This window comes from Eutrigla gurnardus (assembly GCF_963514095.1).
Source record: "Eutrigla gurnardus genome assembly, chromosome: 9".
NCBI classification, from domain to species: Eukaryota; Metazoa; Chordata; class Actinopteri; order Perciformes; family Triglidae; genus Eutrigla; species Eutrigla gurnardus.
Genome location: NC_139923.1, coordinates 14,336,681 through 14,359,300, shown reverse-complemented (window position 1 = coordinate 14,359,300; position 22,620 = coordinate 14,336,681). Strand labels below are relative to the sequence as shown.

At 41.7% G+C, this 22,620-nt stretch overlaps 3 protein-coding genes and 1 long non-coding RNA gene across 5 annotated transcripts in view; 3 read left to right on the top strand and 1 right to left on the bottom strand.

Moving 5' to 3' along the window:
• pparab (peroxisome proliferator-activated receptor alpha b) overlaps positions 1 to 8,689 on the top strand; it is a 29,996-nt gene extending 21,307 nt beyond the window's left edge. For both annotated transcript variants that reach the window (XM_084018013.1, XM_084018012.1), the window contains exons 5-7: positions 877 to 1,076; positions 4,362 to 4,815; positions 4,980 to 8,689. In XM_084018013.1, coding sequence (XP_083874139.1) covers positions 877 to 1,076; positions 4,362 to 4,815; positions 4,980 to 5,224 — 899 coding nt within the window. In that variant the 3' untranslated portion in view covers positions 5,225 to 8,689. The remainder of the gene's footprint in view (positions 1 to 876; positions 1,077 to 4,361; positions 4,816 to 4,979) is intronic.
• Positions 8,690 to 9,279: 590 nt separating this feature from the next.
• On the top strand, positions 9,280 to 14,504 carry yars2 (tyrosyl-tRNA synthetase 2, mitochondrial). Its single transcript, XM_084017626.1, has 5 exons — positions 9,280 to 10,088; positions 10,574 to 10,741; positions 10,833 to 10,988; positions 11,236 to 11,406; positions 14,143 to 14,504. The coding sequence occupies exons 1-5, from the start codon at positions 9,301 to 9,303 to the stop codon at positions 14,300 to 14,302; spliced, it is 1,443 nt and encodes a 480-aa protein (XP_083873752.1). The 5' UTR covers positions 9,280 to 9,300; the 3' UTR covers positions 14,303 to 14,504.
• A 1,345-nt stretch (positions 14,505 to 15,849) lies between these two features.
• On the top strand, positions 15,850 to 18,592 carry cdkn1bb (cyclin dependent kinase inhibitor 1Bb). Its single transcript, XM_084016949.1, has 3 exons — positions 15,850 to 16,693; positions 16,948 to 17,072; positions 18,341 to 18,592. The coding sequence occupies exons 1-2, from the start codon at positions 16,258 to 16,260 to the stop codon at positions 17,061 to 17,063; spliced, it is 552 nt and encodes a 183-aa protein (XP_083873075.1). The 5' UTR covers positions 15,850 to 16,257; the 3' UTR covers positions 17,064 to 17,072; positions 18,341 to 18,592.
• Positions 18,367 to 21,785, bottom strand: LOC311018136. The gene is made up of 2 exons (XR_014597687.1): positions 21,739 to 21,785; positions 18,367 to 19,940 (listed from the first exon to the last, which is right to left on the bottom strand). It is a non-coding gene; the product is annotated as an uncharacterized lncRNA (long non-coding RNA).
• Between the last annotated feature and the right edge of the window lie 835 nt (positions 21,786 to 22,620).

Genomic DNA, 22,620 nt, shown 5'->3' with positions numbered 1-22,620 from the left:
TTTGGCAGAGTCTTTTCATTAGAATTGTTTGTGTGTTTGTGTGTGGATGTGTGTGTGTTTGCAGATCAAGTTGCTGCTCAAGTCTTTTTAAAGACAGAATAAAAGCATAATCTTTAAAAGAAGAATTGAACTTATGGACTTTGAAATGAAGGCCTGCACTTTGGTTTAGCGGTAATTAATTGATATTATATATACATTAAGAAATGCCAGATTCAAGAAGCATCACTGGTGGACATCAAGTCTTTGATCGAGTTTGGGACATGTCTTTATCTTGGGTGTGTGTGGTCCAGTGTTCAGGAGTAAAGCCAGTTAGACTTTTACCGATTGTGACATATTATACTGTGGGTATTGTGTTCAGATCCATAGTGAAATAAGCCTTTGGCACCAAATGTCAGGAAAACAGTGAGCACAGTAAGATGTGAAATAGTGCAGCTGTCTACATTTCCAGTGGTGCTATTTTTTTAACATTTTATTGCTACCGTGCCACAAGCTTTGTTTGGATGGATTCAATATTTTCTGGATACATTAAATGTTTTTTCATATCTGCTGATGTGTTGACTTTGAATTCATTTCACGAGTATAGATTTTGAGATGTCAGCATCTTGAATAATTGATTATTGTGGTTTTGTGGAGCTCAAGCTATTTTATATTTTTCCGAAACTGGGTTTGCTATAAAGAACTCTGTGTCCTCTCCTTTTCTCTGTGTTTTATTGAATGGGCCACATATAATAATAATATTTAATATAATACTTCCATTGCATTTATTGCATGTTCTGCAATATGTATTACACTGTAACTTTAATGTGTGACTTGAAAGATTTACATTGGCACAAATTCTGTAATCTTAGCCTGACTTTCTGTCTACTTTGCTTACAGCCATCCGTTTTGGTCGGATGCCCCAGTCAGAGAAGCTAAAGCTGAAGGCGGAGATGGTAACGGGGGACAGGGAGGTGGAAGACCCCCAGGTAGCCGACCAGAAGACGCTGGCCCGGCAAATTTATGAGGCCTACCTCAAGAACTTCAACATGAACAAGGCCAAGGCTCGAACCGTTCTCACCGGCAAGACCAGCACCCCTGTACGTTGATTAAGAGTAGTGGGTTGGTGAGTGAAAGGTGCTGTGTGTGTGGATTGCGTGTTTCGTGGCTCTTCTCGTTGCCAGGATTTCCTCACAGGTCAAGGCCAATGCTGTCTTGCAACTTTTAATTTATTTCTTCCCCATTGGAGTGATTTCAATCTAATTCTGTCAGACTGATGTCTCAATACGACCTGGCAGCCTGCACCTCAGGGATTATGTGCAGTCAGCCGATGACAGAAATAACTTGCTTAATCAGTAGTGCAGGCCAACACACGAGCTGGACAAGGAAACATCTGTATCTGGATAAAGAGCCAGTGTATGAGGCTATCACTTCTCCACCGCCGCTTTTCCCTCCACGCCTGCACTCTTTTCATAACCCCCCCCCCCTTCACCCAATGTCACCAAACACATCCCCCCTCGCAGCCCCATTTCGTTTGATTTCTTTTCATCAGAAAGAAGGGTGCCGGTGAGTGGGAGTCCAGGGAATTCCATAGATGGAGGTGTGAAATAGGTTCAAGGGGTCAGGTCAGTCCAAGTGCAAGTCGTCCCCCCCCCCCCCCCCCCCACCCCCCCACCCACATACACTGCTTCTGGAGATCAAAGCTTCTAGGATAAGTGTCCATTTAGAGTCAGGGGTAGTCTGGGGTTTGCAGCCATTGGAGAGCAGTCAGTTGGAAATGCGCATATTGTTTGATCCAACCCGAGTTGAATGTTCATTTATTCCGTCACAGCAGCTTTTATACAAAGTGGAGCTTCCCATGAAAGTCGTATTGTACCATTTGCCACAGCTCTGTGTGCAAATTCTGACATTTGGCATTAATGTGATCCTGAGAGTGTCTGTGTGAACAGCTTGCTAATGGTGTTGCATCACACAATACTCTTAAACAAAAAACGTTTCCGTATGGACGGGACCTTAGACTTATTTAATAGGCAGAATAGGTAATTTAGAAAAACCACAGACACTTTGACTTTGAACGCAACGCTGAACCGAAAAAGTCCCGCCCCCTTCGTTCAGACCTCTGTGTTCAAAGCCCCCAGAACGGCCCAACAAGTGATTGGCAGAGGGCACACAATCAGGAAGTTAGCATTGACAGACAGGCAGGCCGTCCAATTATATTCTCCGGCCCGACTTGATTGATTGGACGGGGTTTTTACAGTCCTGCCACAGCCACTGGTGACATTTTTCATTATTTTTTTTATGTCAGAGCATTTCATTCATCATTGCTATCTATGTTGCAAGGATTTCAAGTAATGTAACAGAAAGTGTTTCTGAATAGAATCACCTGCTCAACCTTTAAGTCAAATACGATAAATACGATAGAATACTGTTGCAAGAAGACAGCTGACAGCTGGAAAATATTCAACTCAATTGTTATATTTGACGGTAAGTCACTAATCTTGTTTCAAGAACTGGATCCTCCATCATGACCGTATATGGATTGTTGTCGGAAATGTCCCACCAGGTGTGACTCATCCGTCTCATCTCACTGCATACAGTCTTGATGGGATGTCCTAAAAAAACAAAAACAAGCAGCTTTACCCTTATAGGTAAAAAAAAAAAATACATTAATTAATTAAATTAAGCCAGGGGTGCAATATTACTAGACTTTCTTTTGTTGAAATTATTAAAATAGACATGAACAAGAAGATGCTGACAGAAGGACAATGTGATTGTTATATCATTGTTATAAGTTAGCTGGTGATCAAGAGTTGTGCATAGGTGGAAGTACCATGTGTCCCTCATACTGTCTCAAGCCCACATTTGGCACAACACTCCTGAGTCGGAGCTCTGATGTGGTGCAGCAGGTGCTCTTCATCCGACGGTGTAACTTTGGGAACCGTGACACAGCTGAAAAACACTCGGTCAACTCGTATGTAAGCTCATGCTGGCATCAATGAGTTTACATACCTGTGTAGGCATCTTTATGAGGGATCATTTGTCAACTGTGAGGTTTTTTTTACATTTCGAGTTTGCCCTGGTGAGCCATCTTTGCTCTGACACTGCTTAGCTTTATTGTTTCTTTTTTTAGCCCGGATAATCCCATTTAGATTCTGAAATCTCATTTACAAGGGGGGTCCTGGCCAAGATGGCAGCGTAAAAGGTTCCCACAAAAACAAAGACTTAACGAATCAGCAACAAGTTAAAAATAGCATAAACAATTTCACATCAATAGAGACCAAACAAATCAACAGATTGCATCAAAGAATTGTCATTCTGTGTCAAGACGAGTACATTCAGTGTTCAAATTCCCCTCAGTCCTGTTTTTAAAATATTGCTTATAAAATGTCTCTGTGGCTCACACCAAGACGAAGGTCCAAAAACAGTGCAGGTTCTAAGAATAGCGTACCTAATTTGAGTTGCAGCTGCTGATAATTTTTGCCATGAGTAGAAAATATGGACAAGGAGATAATTCATGCAATATGGCCATATGTAGAAAAATGTGTTCTCTTCTATACGAGGAAAAACCAACTCTCTCATACAAACGGCAGTATTACCACATGATGAAGCTAAGGGAACAGAAGATGAAGTCGCATGCATGTAGAATATCACCATCATCAATTGCTGACAGAAGAGTTTGCTTCAATTTCAAAAAACTCATCTTCATCTTCATCACTCATCTTGATGTTTAAAAGACAGGCTGTCTTCTTGGAAGAAACCAAGGTATTTAGTGGAGACTTGATGAAATGATGGAATATAAGTGACTAGATTGGTACTGAGGCACTCCAAAAGTGAGGCAAATATATTTGATAATAATAGGGACAGCAGATGTGGTGGGAAAAAAACTATGCTAACCACAAAACCAATATGGGATTAATAATATTTGATTACATTAAAATGTAAAAAATACGTATCTAATAAGTTAATGAGTTCACTAAACTCCAAACTGCCAGTCCAGAAAGAATACAAAGAAAATCGAAGGAACAATCGAATACACATCAGCAGTCTTTGACCTTAACTTCCTTGGCTCATGATGTCTCAACACTGACTCTGTTCTTATATTTCTAGAGACATTATTTGCATCTCAAACCCCTTTTGAGTGCTAAATGACCCATAATGCAATAGCTGTCCGGTCAAGGAGAGTAATCCTGTCATTGTAGAAATATTCAAATGGTAATAACGGCTCTGAGCTAAGACTCTCCTTTCAGTGAACCATCAGTACAGTTATTCATGTAGCCAGGTCTGGTTTATTTATGTAACTTACCCCAAATCTGGAAACCCATTTTAGCCATACCTCACACGTGTGTCACGTTATAGTTTGTCTTTTTTCTCTCCACTGTCCACAGCCTTTCGTCATCCACGACATGGACACCCTCCAGCTGGCAGAGCAGACGCTGGTGGCGAAGATGGTGGGCTCAGCGGGAACGCTGAAGGACAGGGAGGCGGAAGTTCGGATTTTCCACTGCTGCCAGTGCACGTCGGTGGAAACCGTCACCGAGCTCACCGAGTTTGCGAAGTCCGTCCCCGGATTCTCGAGCCTGGACCTCAACGACCAGGTGACGCTTTTGAAATATGGCGTGTACGAGGCCCTCTTTGCCATGCTCGCCTCCAGTATGAACAAGGACGGGCTTCTTGTAGCGTACGGTTCGGGCTTCATTACCCGGGAATTCCTCAAGAGCCTGCGGCGGCCCTTCAGCGACATGATGGAGCCGAAGTTCCAGTTCGCAATGAAGTTCAACGCGATGGAGCTGGATGACAGTGACCTGGCTCTGTTTGTGGCCGCTATCATCTGCTGTGGAGGTGAGGATGCAGGAAAACCAATGTTCATAATGAAATTATTGATTTGCTGCATTTGATATTCTATGTTCCTTCTCCTTTTGGCGACTTTTAATCTCAAAGCAGATGCTTCCATATTACACAAATGGCGTCTAACTCCAGTTTGTTTCTGCTTCCTCTGTGAGCAGACCGCCCGGGCCTGGTGAATGTGGCGCGCATCGAGCGCATGCAGGAGAACATTGTGCAGGTGCTGCAGCTCCATCTGCTGGCCAATCACCCCGACAACGCGTTCCTCTTCCCCAAGCTGCTGCAGAAACTAGCTGACCTCCGGCAGCTCGTCACTGAGCACGCACAGCTGGTGCAGGAGATCAAAAAGACTGAGGACACGGCGCTGCATCCACTCCTGCAGGAGATCTACAGAGACATGTACTGAGGGGCCCGGAGGAATGACCAGGAGAGGCCCCTCAGGAAGTCATCTCCTTTTTTTTTACAGGGACAGAAGAAGACGTCCGCCATAAACTAGGTTGAACCACTTAACCCCCCCACCCCCTGGTTCTTGGTTTGATGCAGTGCTCTCCATTGCATGAACCTTTATTGGCAAAAAAAAAGTCATGTATGCAAAGACATGATGAAGAGCTGATTGAGCCCCTGTCTAGATCCCAGTGTATGCAATCCGACCCAACGCTAGGGTACAAACACTAAATGCTATCTTAGGTGATCTCCATGGTTATCTCTACCCCGACACTCAACAAGCCCTAAAATGAGGAAAGAAAGTGAACTTGATCGTCACCACTCCAGCAGTATGCTTGAAAGTCAATGTTTATACTGATGTCAAAGAGCAAAGAGCCATATACCTTGACTGCTAACAACACCCAAATGACTTCAGTGGGCAGCAACATAAAGACTTTGATCATTCAGTTTCCAAGCATGGCAGCTTCTGGCTGTCAACAACAACGGTGCACCAGCTTCCCCAGCATGCAACGGTGGTGCTCCAGGACGTAATCATGTATTTGTACTGGGAGTCTTCTAAGCCATACTGTGTTTGTAATGATACTGGAAATGATACATTTCTTTCATATTCTTTTCTCTACCCAACAAGATCAATCAAGAGTCCGTATGGATTATCATCACTTACTACTCTAGTTGTATACAAACTGCGCAGGCAATAGTATTTTTTTACACGACATCAGAAGAAATGTTGTTTTTCAAGACTGAAATGATCACAGGCACAGATCCACTGTGTACATGCGTCTCAATGCACGTCCGAAGCCCCAACACGCCTGTAATACATGAATATGACACTATTTTATACTGGACCTCTGATAAATGCCTTTTTCACGAAACACATGCACAAACATTTGGCACTCCATCCGGTTTAGTGTCCCGTGTTTTTAAGATCTAACACCGCGTTGAACCTCATTGCAACCTTAATACAGGCAGACTTAAAGGGGATTTGCCAGAAATGAATTCATCTGTTTCTTAATTTCCTCCATACATCTCATTAGTTTGTTTCCTTCAGTTAGTAGCTGTGTCTCTACTCCTTCGAGTGTCAGTCTGCCTGCCTTCCATCGTATTTTACAGGCTCTGTTTGGTCCTCATGACACATGTAGCGGATTAAGATTCAGGGGTCTTATGTTTCCATTTTATATGATGGCAAATGAAAAGCGTTGTACTTTTACATAGAAGAAAGTCATAAAGTGATGGTCTCATAGATTTTACCGATACTTTGACGGTTAGAGATTAAAGATTGCCCAAAAATCAAAAGACCAGGGCAAACGCAAGCATGCAGTAAAGATGAGATTTTATTAATATATACAGTATATATAATGAGAAAAGTGATGGATGAAGACCAAATGCATTTCCCACTATTTCCTTATCAAACCAAAATCTCCTAAAATCATCACAAATTCATTGAAACGCAGTCACAAGTAGTGGACCTTGTGTTTAATGATTGCATCACAGTGTATAAACAGTGTGTACTGTACATAGCTGAAAGGATCACATTGACTGCTTGCCCCAACGTTTAACTCGTGAGGTATACAAGGTACTAATGATCGCCGCCTTTCGTATTCCTGCGTTTGGTAAATAGTGTTTGAGATTTTACACTAAATGTAGTTATGTACTGTATGTTCTTTTTGCTTAAATGCCACACACTTGTGTTTTAATTGAATTGGATCATATTTTTATACTAAAGTATATATGTATGACTAAATCAAATAATTGTGTATTTGAAATGGTACGATTGAAGAGTGCAGTGTAAATAGACTTAAGGGTAACAGGGCAACTGGTAATAAGAATACCCGTAGATATGAATCCCATTGGGGACATTCCTTTTGTTAATTGCTATTTTTTAGATGGAGTGCATTCAGTTAATTTCAACACTTTTTACATTTATTTCTTAAATTAAGCTCTTATGATTTAAATTGAAAGCATACGTGGGCTGTGGGGGGCTCACAACTTTGAGCAGTTGATTTAAACTTGACCTCTATGACCTTTATCATTTAAAAAAAAAAAAAAAATCAAGCTACAGCCCAGCACTGATCACACAATATATGTCTCCTCTTTTTATACTCTGTTCTCAGGTTGCATATATTGAAAACAAATGGGTAATTTATGCTCAGAATTTCATCACTATCATCAGAAATCATCCATAGTTGCCTCCTGTTGTTGAACAAACCGACATGTATTTTCATTTTTACTACACATCAAGTCTCTGTTGACTAAATGGAGAAATTGTATACATAATTTGCATGACATCACATGCTAGTATAGGAAAGAAGATGCAGTAATGAAAATGCAGTATGTACCGTTTTATAATCCCGTTTTCTTTTTTGTCACGCTTTTCGTCAGACTTTCCTCTCATCACATGCTGCTATATTGTACTAACTCACCAAACACTTCTTATGCCAAGAGTAGATTACTGACCTACAAGCTGCCTCCGCTTACTTTACTCGATCTTCTCAGAGTGTCAGTCCCACATGCACAATGCATACAACGCAGCTTGGTTTTTTTCCCTTTGCAAGATTCCTGGGACTTGTAGTTCCCAGGCACGCTTCGGGAGTAACCACAAACGACCTGTGCCTTAGCGTGTGCCCATGCCATAAAACACTAGAGATTCCGAAAAACAAAAATACTTGACTTGTGCACACAGACTTTTTAGACTTGTTTAAGACACAACAGGGCCACGCAGACAGGAAATTGTGTTACGGCAGATTTAGGAAACTATCCTACTGTTTGTATGGAAAGACGGAGGCTCAGAAGTGCTATTGAAGATTCATTTTACGAAAAACAAAAAAAAGGACAGATTTTTAAAAACCAAACACAAAATGGTTGAAACACTAGAGCCCTGAGGAGAAGTCGTGTAAATGTGTGGTGTCTGTTTACCCTTAGGAAAGTCTGTTTTGTGTTGAATTGACAAGGGACTTTTTTAACTTGTATCAGGGAAACCTAGTCTTCCTTTGTTGAACTAGCTCAGGACATAGAAAGATACTATTCTTCCTTGCCTGTCTCTCTTTTTTCTCTCTGGAAGGAGTTTATAGTGCTCTGCCTTACAGCACACAACCCCCAACAATAATATTGATTACGGGAATATTGATATGACATTTATATTTTGTTTTACAAAACTGACAGAACAATGTTACCAGGGGGGAAGCAGTCATAGGAGGGTTTTTTTTTTTTTGGCTATAGTGTCATGTGAAGAGACATCAGAGGCTGTCTTTGGATGTGTTGTTAATGTGTACTGTGGCTTGGCAACAATGCTGTAAATGTTTGATGAATGTATATCTAGTCATTTAAACAATGGAACGAGTTGACATTGAATGGATTTCAAAATAAAAATCATTTTTAAATCCAGCACATTTTTGCACTTTGATATAACTACCTCACCCTCTTTACCTCTTAACAACTAAACCAGGTGGAAAATGCATATTTAAATCCACGGTCATCTTCAGGCTGGAACACTGGGCCGGTCAGCTGGACCTGATGCAAGTTCGCCCTCTATTGGTCTACAGGCAAACTACAGTGTAGGCTACTGCTTTTCTACAACCGAGTCAACTACAGTGTGCTCATACTGCGTTTGACTTCAACGTCCATGGAGAGTAGAAATGAACCATGAAAATAAATGTGCGTGTGTGCAAAGGTAACACTACAGCATGCTGCAACATGCTCAAAGTTCAATGCCTGTATAGTCTGGGGAAATACTATTAAATAGGCACTACACCTTTAATACAATAACTAAAAGAGCCTGGTACTTCTGTGCTTTAAAAAGAGCCAAAGGCATACAGACTAGTTGAAACTACCTATATGGGGCTAATTCCTATAAACATTACTTTAAAATTATTTGTTTACCGTACATAATAATAGCCAGTGGCTAAATGACACCACCGCGTTGACCCCGCTTCTCTCCGTTTCCAGTGCTTCGGAACCCGAGCACTGAAGGCGCTATACTCCTAACAAACTCGGTGATTCTCCGCTGCTCCTCCTCCGCCTTCTTGACGCATTTCGTCCAACATGGCCGCGTCCATGGCGAAGACCTGCTCTTCTATATCGCGGCACGCATCCTGTGTTCTGCCTCGACGGCCGCGTCTTTGCCTCGCGGTCGGGTCCAGACTGCACTGTTCCCCACCGGCACACAACGGACTGCTGTTCGCTCTGAATAAACGCGGCATTGTGAAGGATTCTTTCCCAGAAGACGCGGCGCAGGACCGGCTCCCCCGGCTGCTCCAGTCCTGCGCTCAGACCGTCTACTGCGGCTTTGACCCCACGGCCGACAGCCTCCATGTGGGCAACCTGCTCGCTGTCATCGGCCTGCTGCACTTCCGCGGCGCCGGCCACAACGTCCTCGCCGTGCTCGGAGGCGCCACGGCGCAGATCGGAGACCCGAGCGGGAAAACGAGCGAGAGGGAACGGATGTCTGCGGACGCCGCGGAGTCGAACACGCGCAGCATCCGGGAGAGTCTGCAAAGGATATTCGCCAACCACGAGCTGCACTTCCACGACGCCTCCAGGAGACTGGGCGCCGTCACCGTGCTGAACAACCTGAGCTGGTACAAGAACTGGGGCGTCGTGGGGTTCCTGTCGGAGGCCGGGAGGCACTTCCGGATGGGCACCATGCTCAGCCGCAGCAGCGTGCAGTCGAGGCTGAAGAGCGCAGACGGTATGAGCCTGACAGAGTTCACCTACCAGGTGTTCCAAGCGTTTGACTTCCACCACCTGAACCAAGTGTACGGCTGCAAGATTCAGCTGGGAGGCACCGACCAGCTGGGCAACTTGATGTCTGGCCATGAATACATTCACAAGTAAATGTCCATCCTATTTATACATATATACAATTAAATACAAGGTCAAGTATCTCTGGTCATGGTAGGAAAGTATTGTTAACATTCTGTTAATTTAATATATATTTAATTGTATAGACACAAATTTGACTAAAGGCATACCAAGCAGTTCTTCTTCTCTCTTAAACAGTTTAATATTTGTGGACACCTGCCTAACTGCAGAGTGGACACCTGCTCTGACTCACACCGTGGAGCTCAGTGTAGACATCAGACTGGAGGTGATCTTCTGTTAATCAGCAAATAGCTTATGATTTCTACCACCTGAACCTAAAGTGAAGTGACAAGATTACAAAATCAAACATTTTGTAAAAAAAAAAAAAAGATAACTGTACATCCAACATTGATTCCACTGAATGCCGAGTTAAAAATGAGACAGTTACCAGCAATACACCACCTTTTGGAAAAGCTACACCAGACACGTTCATAAAATGGTGATTGCTCTGCAGAGTCAGCGGCGAGGAGGTGTACGGCCTGACCATCCCGCTGGTGACCAGTTCTGCCGGGGACAAGCTGGGGAAGACGGCAGGCAACGCAGTGTGGCTCAACAGAGACAAGACGTCTCCCTTTGAACTCTACCAATTCTTCCTCAGGCAGCCCGACGCCAGTGTGGAAGGGTAGGTGAAGATGAGGCCTGAGGTTTTGACCTGTCATCTCATCTGGCTGGTTGAGGTTAGAATCCCTTTATATTTTGTGGTCTCGTGGCAGGTACCTGAAGCTGTTCACCTTCCTGCCTCTGGCGGAGGTGGAGAGGCTGATGGAGCAGCAGAGAGAGGATCCCGGTAAACGCCTCGCACACAAACGACTGGCGGCGGAGGTGACGAAGCTGGTGCATGGAAAGGAGGGCCTGGAGAGTGCAAAGAGGTCAGAACATGCCGCTTGTTTTTGCACTGTATGTGGTATTAAATGCTTTTAATATTGGATATAATGACAGTTTTCTACATGCTTTTTAAAAACGTGGGTTAAAGGCAGCAGGAATGAATTCAGTTGGAGAATTAATGACTCCATTAGGGTCATTGTTGTGTAGCTGCCCGTGACCTCTGACCTCTATGCAGAGGGGAAAACCCACCTATCCAGACAAGGAAAGCCATATTATCTTTTATTGCTGCAGATGTACCAACGCGCTGTACCACAGCAGCGTGCAGGCTTTGGAGGAAATGAGCGACGAGGAGCTTCAGGAGCTCTTCAGGGAGGCTCCCTTCCACGAGCTGCTGTTGGAGCCCGGGACCACTTTGATCGATGCCTGCCGAAGAGTCGACGCCATCCCACAGGGACCCAGAGGGTAGGTGCTCCCGGTTAAATCACAAGTTCAAATGATTGGCAGTAAGATTCTGCTGTTGAGGAAGCAGATATATTATAATCTTCAGTTTAAATGAGGTCACTTTTCATTTTGTTGTTACTGCGGCTGTGAATGAAACGCTGTGCTGTATTTGCTGAATTCAACCAAAAGCATTTTGAATTCTGGTTTGTGCCCCTGAGTGGTTTCACTCTGTAATCAGGGTGAACAGACTACTCCTATTCATGTGGAGCTGCAATGGTTGATCATTCTCATTGTGTATTAAAATGTCCGGAAATCATTGAAAAAATTGTCTCCAAGAGCCAACAATGACGTTATCAAAAATGTGTCCGACCAACAGTCCAAACTATATATTATCGATCGAAGCACCAAAATTATTACCGATTAATTTTTCTGTCTATACTTATAATGAACTTATGATTCATTAATATGTTTCCATTAAGAGTCACTAGATGATCTTTGCATATTGCTGAATGTGCAATACATGGGCTGTTGCACTGCAGGATTAATTAATTATTTAAGCCATTTATTGTCTACAAGCTTTCTACTCAGTATGACAAAGTATGGAGTTTAATTCTGGATAAATTATGAAAAAAAAGAAGAGTATGGAAAAGATTTGTGTTTACAGATTATTAGCCCTCTCCTGTTTTCTAGAATATGAAATTCAGAAATTCTACATGATTTTTATTTCTAATTCTCAATTGATCATACAAGCGTGTTGTCATGATCTTTGAAGCAGGGAGCCAGATTGAGCTTGATGTTGTTGAAAGTAGGACCGGGGGGGCTGAGTCGACTCGTTTAATCAGTCATCTTCGTCTTAGTCGACTGAGATCTCTTTAGTTGATTAGTCATTAGTTTTTTTTTCATGCTGAATGACTTATTTCCTAGAAACTTATGTTTACATATCTGGTAAACACAAGATTTAAAGTGGTGCATTTACACGATTGTCGGTAGAGAAACTCACTTTTACAGACCCCTCAATTCAATCGGCTAACTGATTACTCAAAATTGTATTGGCGTTAGTCGACTAGAAATGTCTTTATTTGTTGGAGTTGAACTTGAGGGAAGAAGCATGGCGTACGACTGATTGCACACTCTACTACACTACACTACACACAGCTGCCTCTACGCCTGTATGTCACACCTACAAAACAGCTCCACCCTAAGAACCTGATGTTTGACAATCCCAAACATGAAGCCTGATTGGCTACTTTTGATACTGTGCCTTTTTTTATTACATAATTTATATTAGATTTTAATTGATATGAGACTCTGACTTCTTGTGACTTATCACATACTACGCTATGACTTTTTTGATTAATTTTTCTATGACATTTGTATGATGTACTATAGTATCACAACTTTGACATTTTGTTGACATACTTTACTGTGACTTTTTAACTACATACATTAATATGACCCTTTAATTACATTTTTATGACATAATACTATGACTTGTTTAGACTTTTTTACGACATACTATGACTTAATGATTTTTTATGCCATACTAATCACGTTGTATGGTGTGAACTGTGTAAGATAGTCGAGATATTGCACTTGCATTGCTGGATTGTTCTACTATGTCGAAAAGTATGGAATTTGATTTTGGTCATTTCCAGGTCTGAATAAGTGTGGAAAAAGGAAGGGAGTATAGAACAATATTTGTGTCACAAGACTATTGACCATATTCTGTTTTTTGTTTTTTTTAAATAAATTATTCTAATTATAAATGAAAATAGTAAATATACAATTATTGAAGCAGAGTGTTTTTCATGGGGTTTGAAGCAGGCACCCAGAGTGTGAGAGCGCATGAGCCACACTGAGTTTGATGTTGTTAAAAGAAGTGCAAAGAAGTAGCCTATTGCCTAATTGACACTTCTGCAGAAAAGCTTGCACAGAGCTTCTGCAGAGCTATAGAGATGGTTGGGGAGCTTTCAGAGAGCTTGCAGGGAGGTGCAAAAGCGCACCGAGCCAAAATGTGACTCCACACCAAGCAGATATTTGATTGGACATCAGAGCCGAGAGATGGGATTTCTGGAGTAGTACCTCATAACCCCACATCCTGTTATAACAATAACTATAACGTTATTAATTCTTGACAGAAGAGCTCCTCGTCATCATCCAGCGCTTCCATATTTTTTTCCAGCCATGGAATTGTGTTGAGCCAAATTCATAAGGAACTATTAAACCACACCTATCGCATAAATCAAAGTGGGCTGAATGACCACAATGGGTAAAAGCAAGTATTCAAGGGAGCTGGTTTGCCAATCCCAAATATGAAGGCTGGTTGGCTAAGAATTCCAAATGGAAAAGAAGGGTGGCTGGAAAATTTGTTTCAAATCGTTCCACATCTGCAATATGGGGAGACGGCAATCATAAGCCATGTGCAGGTGCAAAGGCAGCCTAGTTTGTCACAGCATCCTCTGCATCCAGAGTCACAAAGTATGGTCTGAAAAAACTACTGAGAAGCCTGCCAAAGAATGACATTTTTAAATGGATGATGTGCAGCTACCCTGTCTCTAGTGCAAACCCGACATAATCTGCCAGATCAGTGATGCTGGATGGAATTTTCATCATTTACATCCATATTTTAATATAAATGTATCGTTTAGAAGACAAAGGGTGTAAAGATGCACGTTCATGATGTTTTCGGGCGATGCAAGACAACGACTATTAAGAGGAACCCCTGTACTAACTGACCATTAAAATGTTTGTGTGCAGGTATCAAATGGTTTCAGAGGGAGCCGTGTGGATCAACCACAGGCGGACAGACAATCCAGAGCAGGTACTGATCCCCAAAGTCCACATACTATCGAATGGACTTACCTTGCTCAGAGTGGGCAAGAAGAACTTCTACATCATCAAGTGGCTCAGTCTCTAAGGATGTCTGCTCTCGCAAGGGACCGGTTTGAGCTGTGCTGGACATACTGGGAAGGTAGGCGACCAGTACGTGGAGGGAACATACTTTGTTTTTGAGGTGGCTCGAACCCTTAATGACTGCCTGTGGTTGTCATATAAATGTATATGTGTACAGATGTGACGTTTATCTAAAGCTTTGGTATTAAAAGTTGTTTTGACATACAGATTGTTGCCTTCTGACTTTATACTGCTAAAGATATCTTTGAAAGTGAACACTAGGTGGCAGCATTGTCCAAATCATAAAGGTAATGCTGCAGGCACCCACAGCCGCACAGCACATACCCTGCTGTGACCCCATAAGTAAATAATGACTCACACTAAAATTAAATTGTCATTTCGCACAAGCAAGTTGTAGTTCTTTTTCATGCAAATCATGTTTGTTTGTTTTTTTTTGTTTTTTTTTTTCAATTTGATCTGTCTTACTGTGGCTGGTTTTCTGTCTTAGTGGGTAGAGGTGTAAACTGTGGAGAAAGAAGGGAACGAGGTTTTGGATGCATTTCAAAATACACATATCTTCTTTGTAGTTTATTTTTGGATTCCAAAAATGCAGTATTTCCCGTTGTAGATTTTTTTTCGAGATTGGCATTAGATTTCCCCGACAGTACAAGGTTTTCACTGTGGTGTTAATAACAATAATAACTTTCAGCATGCAGGGCCTTTGCGTATCAATCTTTGTTTTGTTTTTTTCTTTTGGAAATGTTCCAAAAATGTATTGTAGAGATGAGCCTGTCTCTCTAGTCCTTTAATTTGTTGTTCTCTTTTTTCCAGGGGCAAGTTGAGATGAGGACAGGGTTTAGTGTGTGCTGACCTTGACTTACACCTCTCAGCTCTAGAGAATTGGTGGAAATGCCATGTCATAAGGACACACATTTACCCAGTTTGCAGTTTTCTTTTTCTTTTGGCCATTGTTGGATAGTTTTGACATTACCTATGTCAACAGAGGGCCCACACCTTGAAGCTGTATCCTATGGCTTTTCAAAAATGTAATTTCTGTTAAGGTGGAATGTTTAGCAATTCCATGAAAACACATTATGACTGTAAACTGCCTCCACTGGTTCAGGTTTAAAAGTATATTTTTGAAAGTGGTCAGGTCACATTTTAACAGAGACTTGAAATGTCTGAAACTCTACCCTAAAGCTTAGCCTAGTTTTTCCTATGAGGATGCATTTTTTTAAATCGCATTACCAATGAATATTCAAATGTTAACCATACTACTGTGTGTTATTAATTTGACAACTGACATTTTAAAATAAGTGAATTAATGAGAACATTTCTCCTTGGACAAAACTAAAATGCACCATGTTTATTTTTAAAAAGACTGTCAAACAATAATCAACGTGATGTTGAATTGAGAATAACACAACACCACTGGAACTTTTATTTTATGTTATAGTGTGAAGAAAACCCTTGGTTTGGTGTGACATGCAGACGTGCTGGATGTAAATCTGCTGCAACTGGTCGGTCCCCCTTAAGAAAAGTGGGCGGGCGTAAGCACCTTGACCAATAAGCGGCTTCCTTTGCATTTAAATAGCTCTGTGTGTCAATCATTTCCTCCCCCTCCCGCTAGCCAAGCTCCACTCTCAATCCCAAGTACATTTCTCAATCGCCATATTGGGTACTGAGAAGGTTCGTCCGCAGTTCCTATCACTACGGGACGATTTTGACAGAGCGGCTTCGGTTCCCGAGCGCATTGTTTTGATGAACCGCGGAGACTACCTTCGGCTTCAAAAGCACCGCGGCCGTTACCGTTTCCAGCCCGCTGTATGCATGGCATAAGTCGTTTTACGCTTGTTTTGGATCTTGCTCAGCGACGAGGATACCCGTTGTTTTTAGAGCAGTGTGGGTTGTTTGTTTTTTCTCGTGAAAACTGGACGCTCCCGGCTCCGTGCAAAATTTTGTCTTTCTTTGGGCGAGAAAATGTCAGATGTTCGACTATCAAACGGGAGCCCGACTTTGGAGCGGACCCGGGTGTCGGATCACCCGAAACCGTCGGCGTGCAGAAGCCTCTTCGGCTCGGTGGATCACGAAGAGTTAAAGAGGGATTTAAAGGGACATTTACGGGAGATGGAAGAGGCTGCCTCCGCCAAGTGGGGCTTCGACTTCGCCAGTCACACGCCGCTGGCCAACAGCAGACTCGAGTGGGAATTAGTGGATTGCAGAGACGTCCCGCATTTCTACAACAAGCAGCCGCGGAGGGAGAAGGGCGTCTGCTCGGCTGGGAACAACAACGTGGATCTAAATGGGAATCATAATTGCGTTATGGTGGCTCCGAGCGAAGACAGCGACAGGTCTGACGGACAGATGGAATGCACGGAGCAGTGCACCGGGCTGAGGAAAAGACCTGCGCGTCACGGTGAGTTTCCAGCTTTTGCAACAAAATTACCACCTAATGTCCACCGGCTGTATCGCTGCATCCCGGCCGGCGCTCATTGCAACATTTCGCATCACAGTTGCAGTATCAGGCGGTGGAAGTCATCGGGGCATGAACATTTCGCATTTTAAAGGGTCGACTCGGAAGCACCACGACGGTTACATTTGATATAATTTTGTATCTTTTTTCCCCCCCGAATTATATTTATTAACGTACTGTTCGCTTTGCTTTTGCAGACCCTTCGGGCCAAAATAAGAGGTCGCACAGCAGCTCAGACGAGGTTACTTGTCCAAGCCTGAGCCACTCTACAGAACACACACCTAGAAAGACCAGCCCCAAGAGGCAAACGTGAGGTCAAACGGTAAGCAACTGTTTTATTTATGTATTTAATGTATTGTGTTTTCTGCATGGTGTAACTACAGTTGGTTTCTTAGAGAAGACAGCGTCCCCTTCTCTGTCGTTCGCCTCGGACAGATGAATCTTCAACAAAACGCAATTCAAACTCTTAATTATATTAGTTCTATACTATCACGTGGTGTCCTTAACGCAACCCCGTTTACTGTTCAGATTAAAATAATACCCATAGCGCCGACTGTCTTGTCAGGCTGCCCCATTCATTGAATATAGTATAGTAATGGAGGTCGTGTGAGTACAGCTGGTTCGCCAAACCTTTTTTTTAGTTGTACTTTTATTTTGCACTCGAACGTGTTTTCATTCACTGTGTAATGACTGTGAGTAAAACCAGGAAGACAGAAAAAGAAAAACGTGTCTGCGCATTTTTTTTTACAACAACCGCTGGCTGCCACGGCGAGCCTGCGTTTCCGACGAAACTGTAAACAACAAGTGTGCTGAACAACAGCGTAGTAGTAACACGTCAGCAGCCACTGCCCTCCGCGCGGAGCAGACTAGGGACGGGAAGGGGCTGGTCTCTCGCTCTCGCTCTCTCCCTCTCGCTCGCTCGCGCTGTGTGTGCGCGTGACACACATCTGTGTCTGCTGATGTGCAGCTCTGAAATCAAGTGCGCTTGTTGGCCACGGCGGAGGGAGAATAGGCGTGAAATCCGAATTGTCTGGCAGGCAGGACGTGAACTGTCATTGCTTCAGTAAAGGAAATGTATTAAAAAAGAAACCTACACGTTTTTTATTCAATATATTTTTTTGTATCTCTTTTTTATTTGTGGAAACCTCTGAATTATTTTTGGGGGTGTTTGTTTTTATTTTTTTACTACAGTGAAATATAATACAAAACATAGTGTTTCTAATGAAGAAACAGGAGTTTTAGTTTCAAGAAAAATATTTTTTATTTACATGCGTATTAGTCGTTGCCTTATGATAGCCACCTCTCAAACACTCAAGTGCTGACCTATAATCACACCTGTTATTTTTTACACGTTTAATATTTTCCAGAATGTCATGTCAATGAGCGAGTAAATCATTCGTGCATCAGTTCAATAACTGTGGAAATTGCAGTGCATTTATGTTTCTCACACTGTTGTGGGTACTGTCTTGTTGATCACTCATTTAACGTTTTTCTGCGAGTGATGCATGAAAGCTCTCTGTCATAAGTTGGTCTCAAACATGCAGCCTCTTATTTTGTTTTTTTTGCCTTTTCATCTCATTTTTCCCACAGAGCCGAAGATTTCCCCTTTTTTCTCGGGGAAACCACAGTGTTGGCCGATTTTTAGAAGAGGAACTACACAGCACCAGAAACATATCAGCTCTCCTGAAGACGGGGGAGGACGCTGTTGAAGCACTGAATAGAAACACTAAAGTTGTGGCACTCAATTAAAAAGTTACTGCCTCTCAAAGCAGTCAATGTAGCAGTGTGCAATTAGGTTTGATTTCCTTTTTTGCTCCTTTTTTTTTTTTACTACCTGTGTGTGTGTGTGTCCGTGTGTGTGTGTGTGTGTCCGTGTGTGTGTGTGTGTGTGCCCGTGTGTGTGTGTGCCCGTGTGTGTGACCGTGTGTGTGTGTGTGTGTGTGCGTGTAAATAAATATTCATATTATATTATATTTCTCTCCATATGTAGCACATAAGAAAATATTATGATTTGAACACAAATCCTTTATGTAAAAAGGTGTGAATTTTGATTTGACTTGAAGAATTGCAGTATAGTTTGATACATGTTTCCAAAATGCTGTTCTGTTTTTTTTTTTATTATTATTATTTCCTGAAAAGCAGTGCGACTTTGACACGGTCCCTAAATGCTAAAACAAAAGCAAAATCATGGCTTCTTACAGTTTCTCAACAGTGTATCTTCACTCCGTCATCTTCCTAACTCAGCAGTGAAGAACGGTACAAATGTAGCTCATCTATTGTTCTTTGGTTTTTGTGTGTTTTTTTCTGGTCACTTCAGTGTCGCCAAGTGCAGGTTCTCCTATAAGATCAATTTCCCCAGGAAATCAAAAAAAAAAATAATATTTCTGTTAGGGCTTCCTTTATGTCACCCAATATTTATTTTGTGATAGGTGCTTTTAGCATCAGTTGAATCCTGGAATATGATCTTTGTTTTTTTTTGTTGTTTTTTTTTTCTCTCTCAAGTTCTCCAGCACACCTCAGCCACATTGTAGTGGTGTGTTTGATTTGGAGTTGTGGAGGTACTCAGATATTGAAGGACAAAGACCATACAAACTGCACAGGTTGTAAAGTCATTCTCTCCGTGACTATATTCCTTTTTGTTTCATCAGCCGTAACGCTCTAAAGAGAGGTTTTTCTGAAAAGGGGTTGAGTTTCCTACAATACCAAATACATGGTTGCTTCAGTTGCCAGCACCGCCTGTGCTCCTTAATTGACTTCACATTTTTTTGTGATAACCTAGACTTAAATTTCCATTTTATGTTTGTGTTTCACCAATGTTGTTAGCCTGCTGAAGATGCAAATGTGAGCATCTAAAAGCGTCCCTTTATTTGCCTAAAGTGTGGGTTATATTCAAAGAGACCAGTGTACACCTGGATGGAGAGGGGGGGGGGGGAGAGAGCGAGAGAGAGAACAGCTTGTCTCAGAAATGCAGTCACCATGCCTGTGTATTTGTGTAAATCTTTGCAATGTACGTCTGTACATAATTTTGTAAAAACACTGAGAAATTATACTAACTTATTTATGTCAAGCTTTTTTTATGTAGAATAAAAAATGGGTTTTTGATTACGGTTATCCAAAGTGGCATTTACTTTATTATAATTGTCTTATTTTGTAAAAGCATATTTTTGGTAGTTTTTTTTTTTTTTTTTCTCTTATCAATAAGGTTGCAAACTGAGCCTGATAATTTTGATGTGCATTTTGTAATGTGTGGTTATAAAATGTGTTGCAATCAATTAAAAAAGAAAATTAAATCTCATCTGACTTGTGGTTGCTTTTTACACTTGGTGAAAATTCACCAGAATATATTGTTTGGTTTTATCTGTTACATTTTTGCCAAGCTAATTCTGGGGAAATAATTGCAATAAAAATATTGCATAATTAAATTAAAAAAGAAAGTCAAAATAAACACAGTTGGTGCGGAGTGTTTCCTGCAGCTGTGAGTGTGATACTGTGCATGCATGGTGACATCCTGGTTCAATGTAGTGACACTCCCGATATGAATCCACAGCGTTTTTAGCCGGCTGATGATTGACACTGTTGTCATCCAATGATAAGGAGTGTGGAAAGCAGACCACTTGTTGCAGCCAGTAATATTCAGTAACTTATCATGGGAATCGCTTTTGTGGATAAAAAAAAATGTAAGTGCTTTTAGCTCAGAATACGATCATCAACTGTAAAGTAAAAGAGTTTGAATTACTTTTTACTATTTAGTGTTCAGCATCTGCATTTCTGTGTGTGTGTGTGTGTGTGTGTGTGTGTGTGTGTGTGTGTGTGTGTGTGTGTGTGTGTGTGTGTGTGTGAGGGAGAGAAGACTGTTTTTGCTTTATAAGTGTGAGGGATATATTTTTATCTGAAAATGGTTTTCAACACTAATATGATTTTTCACATTATTTTAAATTATTAATTATTGAGGAACATTTTTTGGAAATTGTGCTTTCCTTAGTGGTGAACATGGGAAGTGTATTTATATATATTTATATTTTACATCTTAAATCTAAAATTAGGAAGTCATGATGAAAAAACATGCACATAAAAACATCTTAAATTTCTTATTTTGTTTCTAATATTTAGTGATGGGATCCTGCTATAGATATTATCAAACTGAAAAAAAATGTGTATTAATATAAATAAATTCAACCTACTCACTTAGTTTATTCTCATGGAACTTGTAATATTGTTTTAATTTTATTGTGAATACCCATGTGTTGTCAGTGTGAGTGACGTATGCAAACAGCAGAGCCCTGATCTGTGGATAGACTCTCTTTGACCTGAGTTATTTTATTACACGTTGTCTCGGTTTTGCATGTTCTGCTGTAAAACCCAACTTGATGCTTTCACTGCACAGCATCTCTCTGCGTCCTCCTCATGCACCACCACAGGAAGACACCTGCAGCATCTGTTTAAAGCTGAATGAGTGGGCTCTGCATGTGTGTGTGTGTGTGTAGGGGGGGGGGGGGGGGGGGGACGCAATCTGTTAAAAAGGAATTGCTTATAACGATTCCACTTTAACAGAAATTACATTTGTGAGCAGACAAAGGCTAAAGCTTTGAGCCGTGGGCTTCTGTTCCGTTGACATAATGACTGTGAATGACTTCACATTTTTTTGTGATAACCCAGATAGGTTTCACGAATGTTGTTAGCCTGCTGAAGATGCAAATGTGAGCATCTAAAAGTGTCCCTTAATTTGCCTAAAGTGTTGATTTATATTCAAAGAGACCAGTGTACACCTGGATGGAGAGGGGGAGAGAGCTTGTCTCAGAAATGCAGTCACCATGTGTGTTTGTGTAAATCTTTGCAATATATCTACATGTTCTAAAAACACTGAGCAATTATACAAATGTATTTATGAACATTAATTTATTAAAAAATTTTATGAGGTTTTTTTTCTTTATTATAGTTATTTTACTTTGTAAATGCAAATTTTACATCGTTTTTTTTTTATTATCAACAAGATTGCAAACTGAGCCTGATAAAATGTTTTTGATGTGCATTTTGTAATGTGGTAATATGTTAAGAAAGAAAATGAAATCTATCTGACTTGTTTTAAGTGCAGATCGTGAGCTGCAGCTGTGTGAGTGTGATTCTGTGCGTGCATGGTGGCATCCTGGTGCATTGACACTCCCGAATCCACCGGCGTTTTGAGCAGGCTGATGTTTTGGTCATTCAATGAAAAGGAGTGTGGAAAGCAGACCACTTGTTGCAGCCAGTCACATTCAGTAACTTTGAGCTCAGAATACGATCGTCGGTAAAATAGTGCAACTTGAATTATTTTTTGGTATATCTGGTCCTGAAGTGTGCAGGTGGGTAACCTCAGCTCAGCCGTCCACCCCCACTCTGAGCCCGGCCCATTGTCCCAGTGTGTGGGCTTTTGTGTGGAAGGCCATTGTGAGGGGCCCGGGCCGGCCACTGTTGTGTCTGGGGCTTCTCTGCCCAGACAAAGAGCCCGTCTAGGAGCCTCCACCCTGCCCAAACAGAAGACTGACTGACTGGATGTCTGGGTTTCTGACTGACTGCTTGACTCGGTGGCTCACTGGCTGACTAACTGGCTGAATGGCTGACTAGGTGTCTGTTTAGTTGAGAGATTGATTGCATGCAAGCAGAAGAGGAGGAAATGTGTGTTTCGGCCAATATAGCAGTGTTAACTATCTGAATAAGAAGCACTCAATGCACATTTTAAATTAAATGTAGTACGTTTGCATGTAAGTATAATAATTATTGGGGTTTTCACAATTAAAAATACTTTAAGGTCGTGTGTGTGTGTGTGTGTGTGTGTGTGTGTGTGTGTGTGTGTGTGTGTGTGTGTGTGTGTGCATTATTTTTAATACAGTGAG

What these genes read in the sequence shown, in the direction of transcription:
- yars2 (XM_084017626.1), top strand. Translation starts at nt 9,301, where the DNA reads ATGGCCGCGTCCATGGCGAAGACCTGCTCTTCTATATCGCGGCACGCA. An exon ending in GGCCATGAATACATTCACAA is followed by an intron (nt 10,089 to 10,573) that starts GTAAATGTCCAT and finishes ATTGCTCTGCAG; the next exon opens with AGTCAGCGGCGAGGAGGTGT. An exon ending in GGCCTGGAGAGTGCAAAGAG is followed by an intron (nt 10,989 to 11,235) that starts GTCAGAACATGC and finishes TTATTGCTGCAG; the next exon opens with ATGTACCAACGCGCTGTACC.
- cdkn1bb (XM_084016949.1), top strand. Translation starts at nt 16,258, where the DNA reads ATGTCAGATGTTCGACTATCAAACGGGAGCCCGACTTTGGAGCGGACC. An exon ending in GAAAAGACCTGCGCGTCACG is followed by an intron (nt 16,694 to 16,947) that starts GTGAGTTTCCAG and finishes TTGCTTTTGCAG; the next exon opens with ACCCTTCGGGCCAAAATAAG.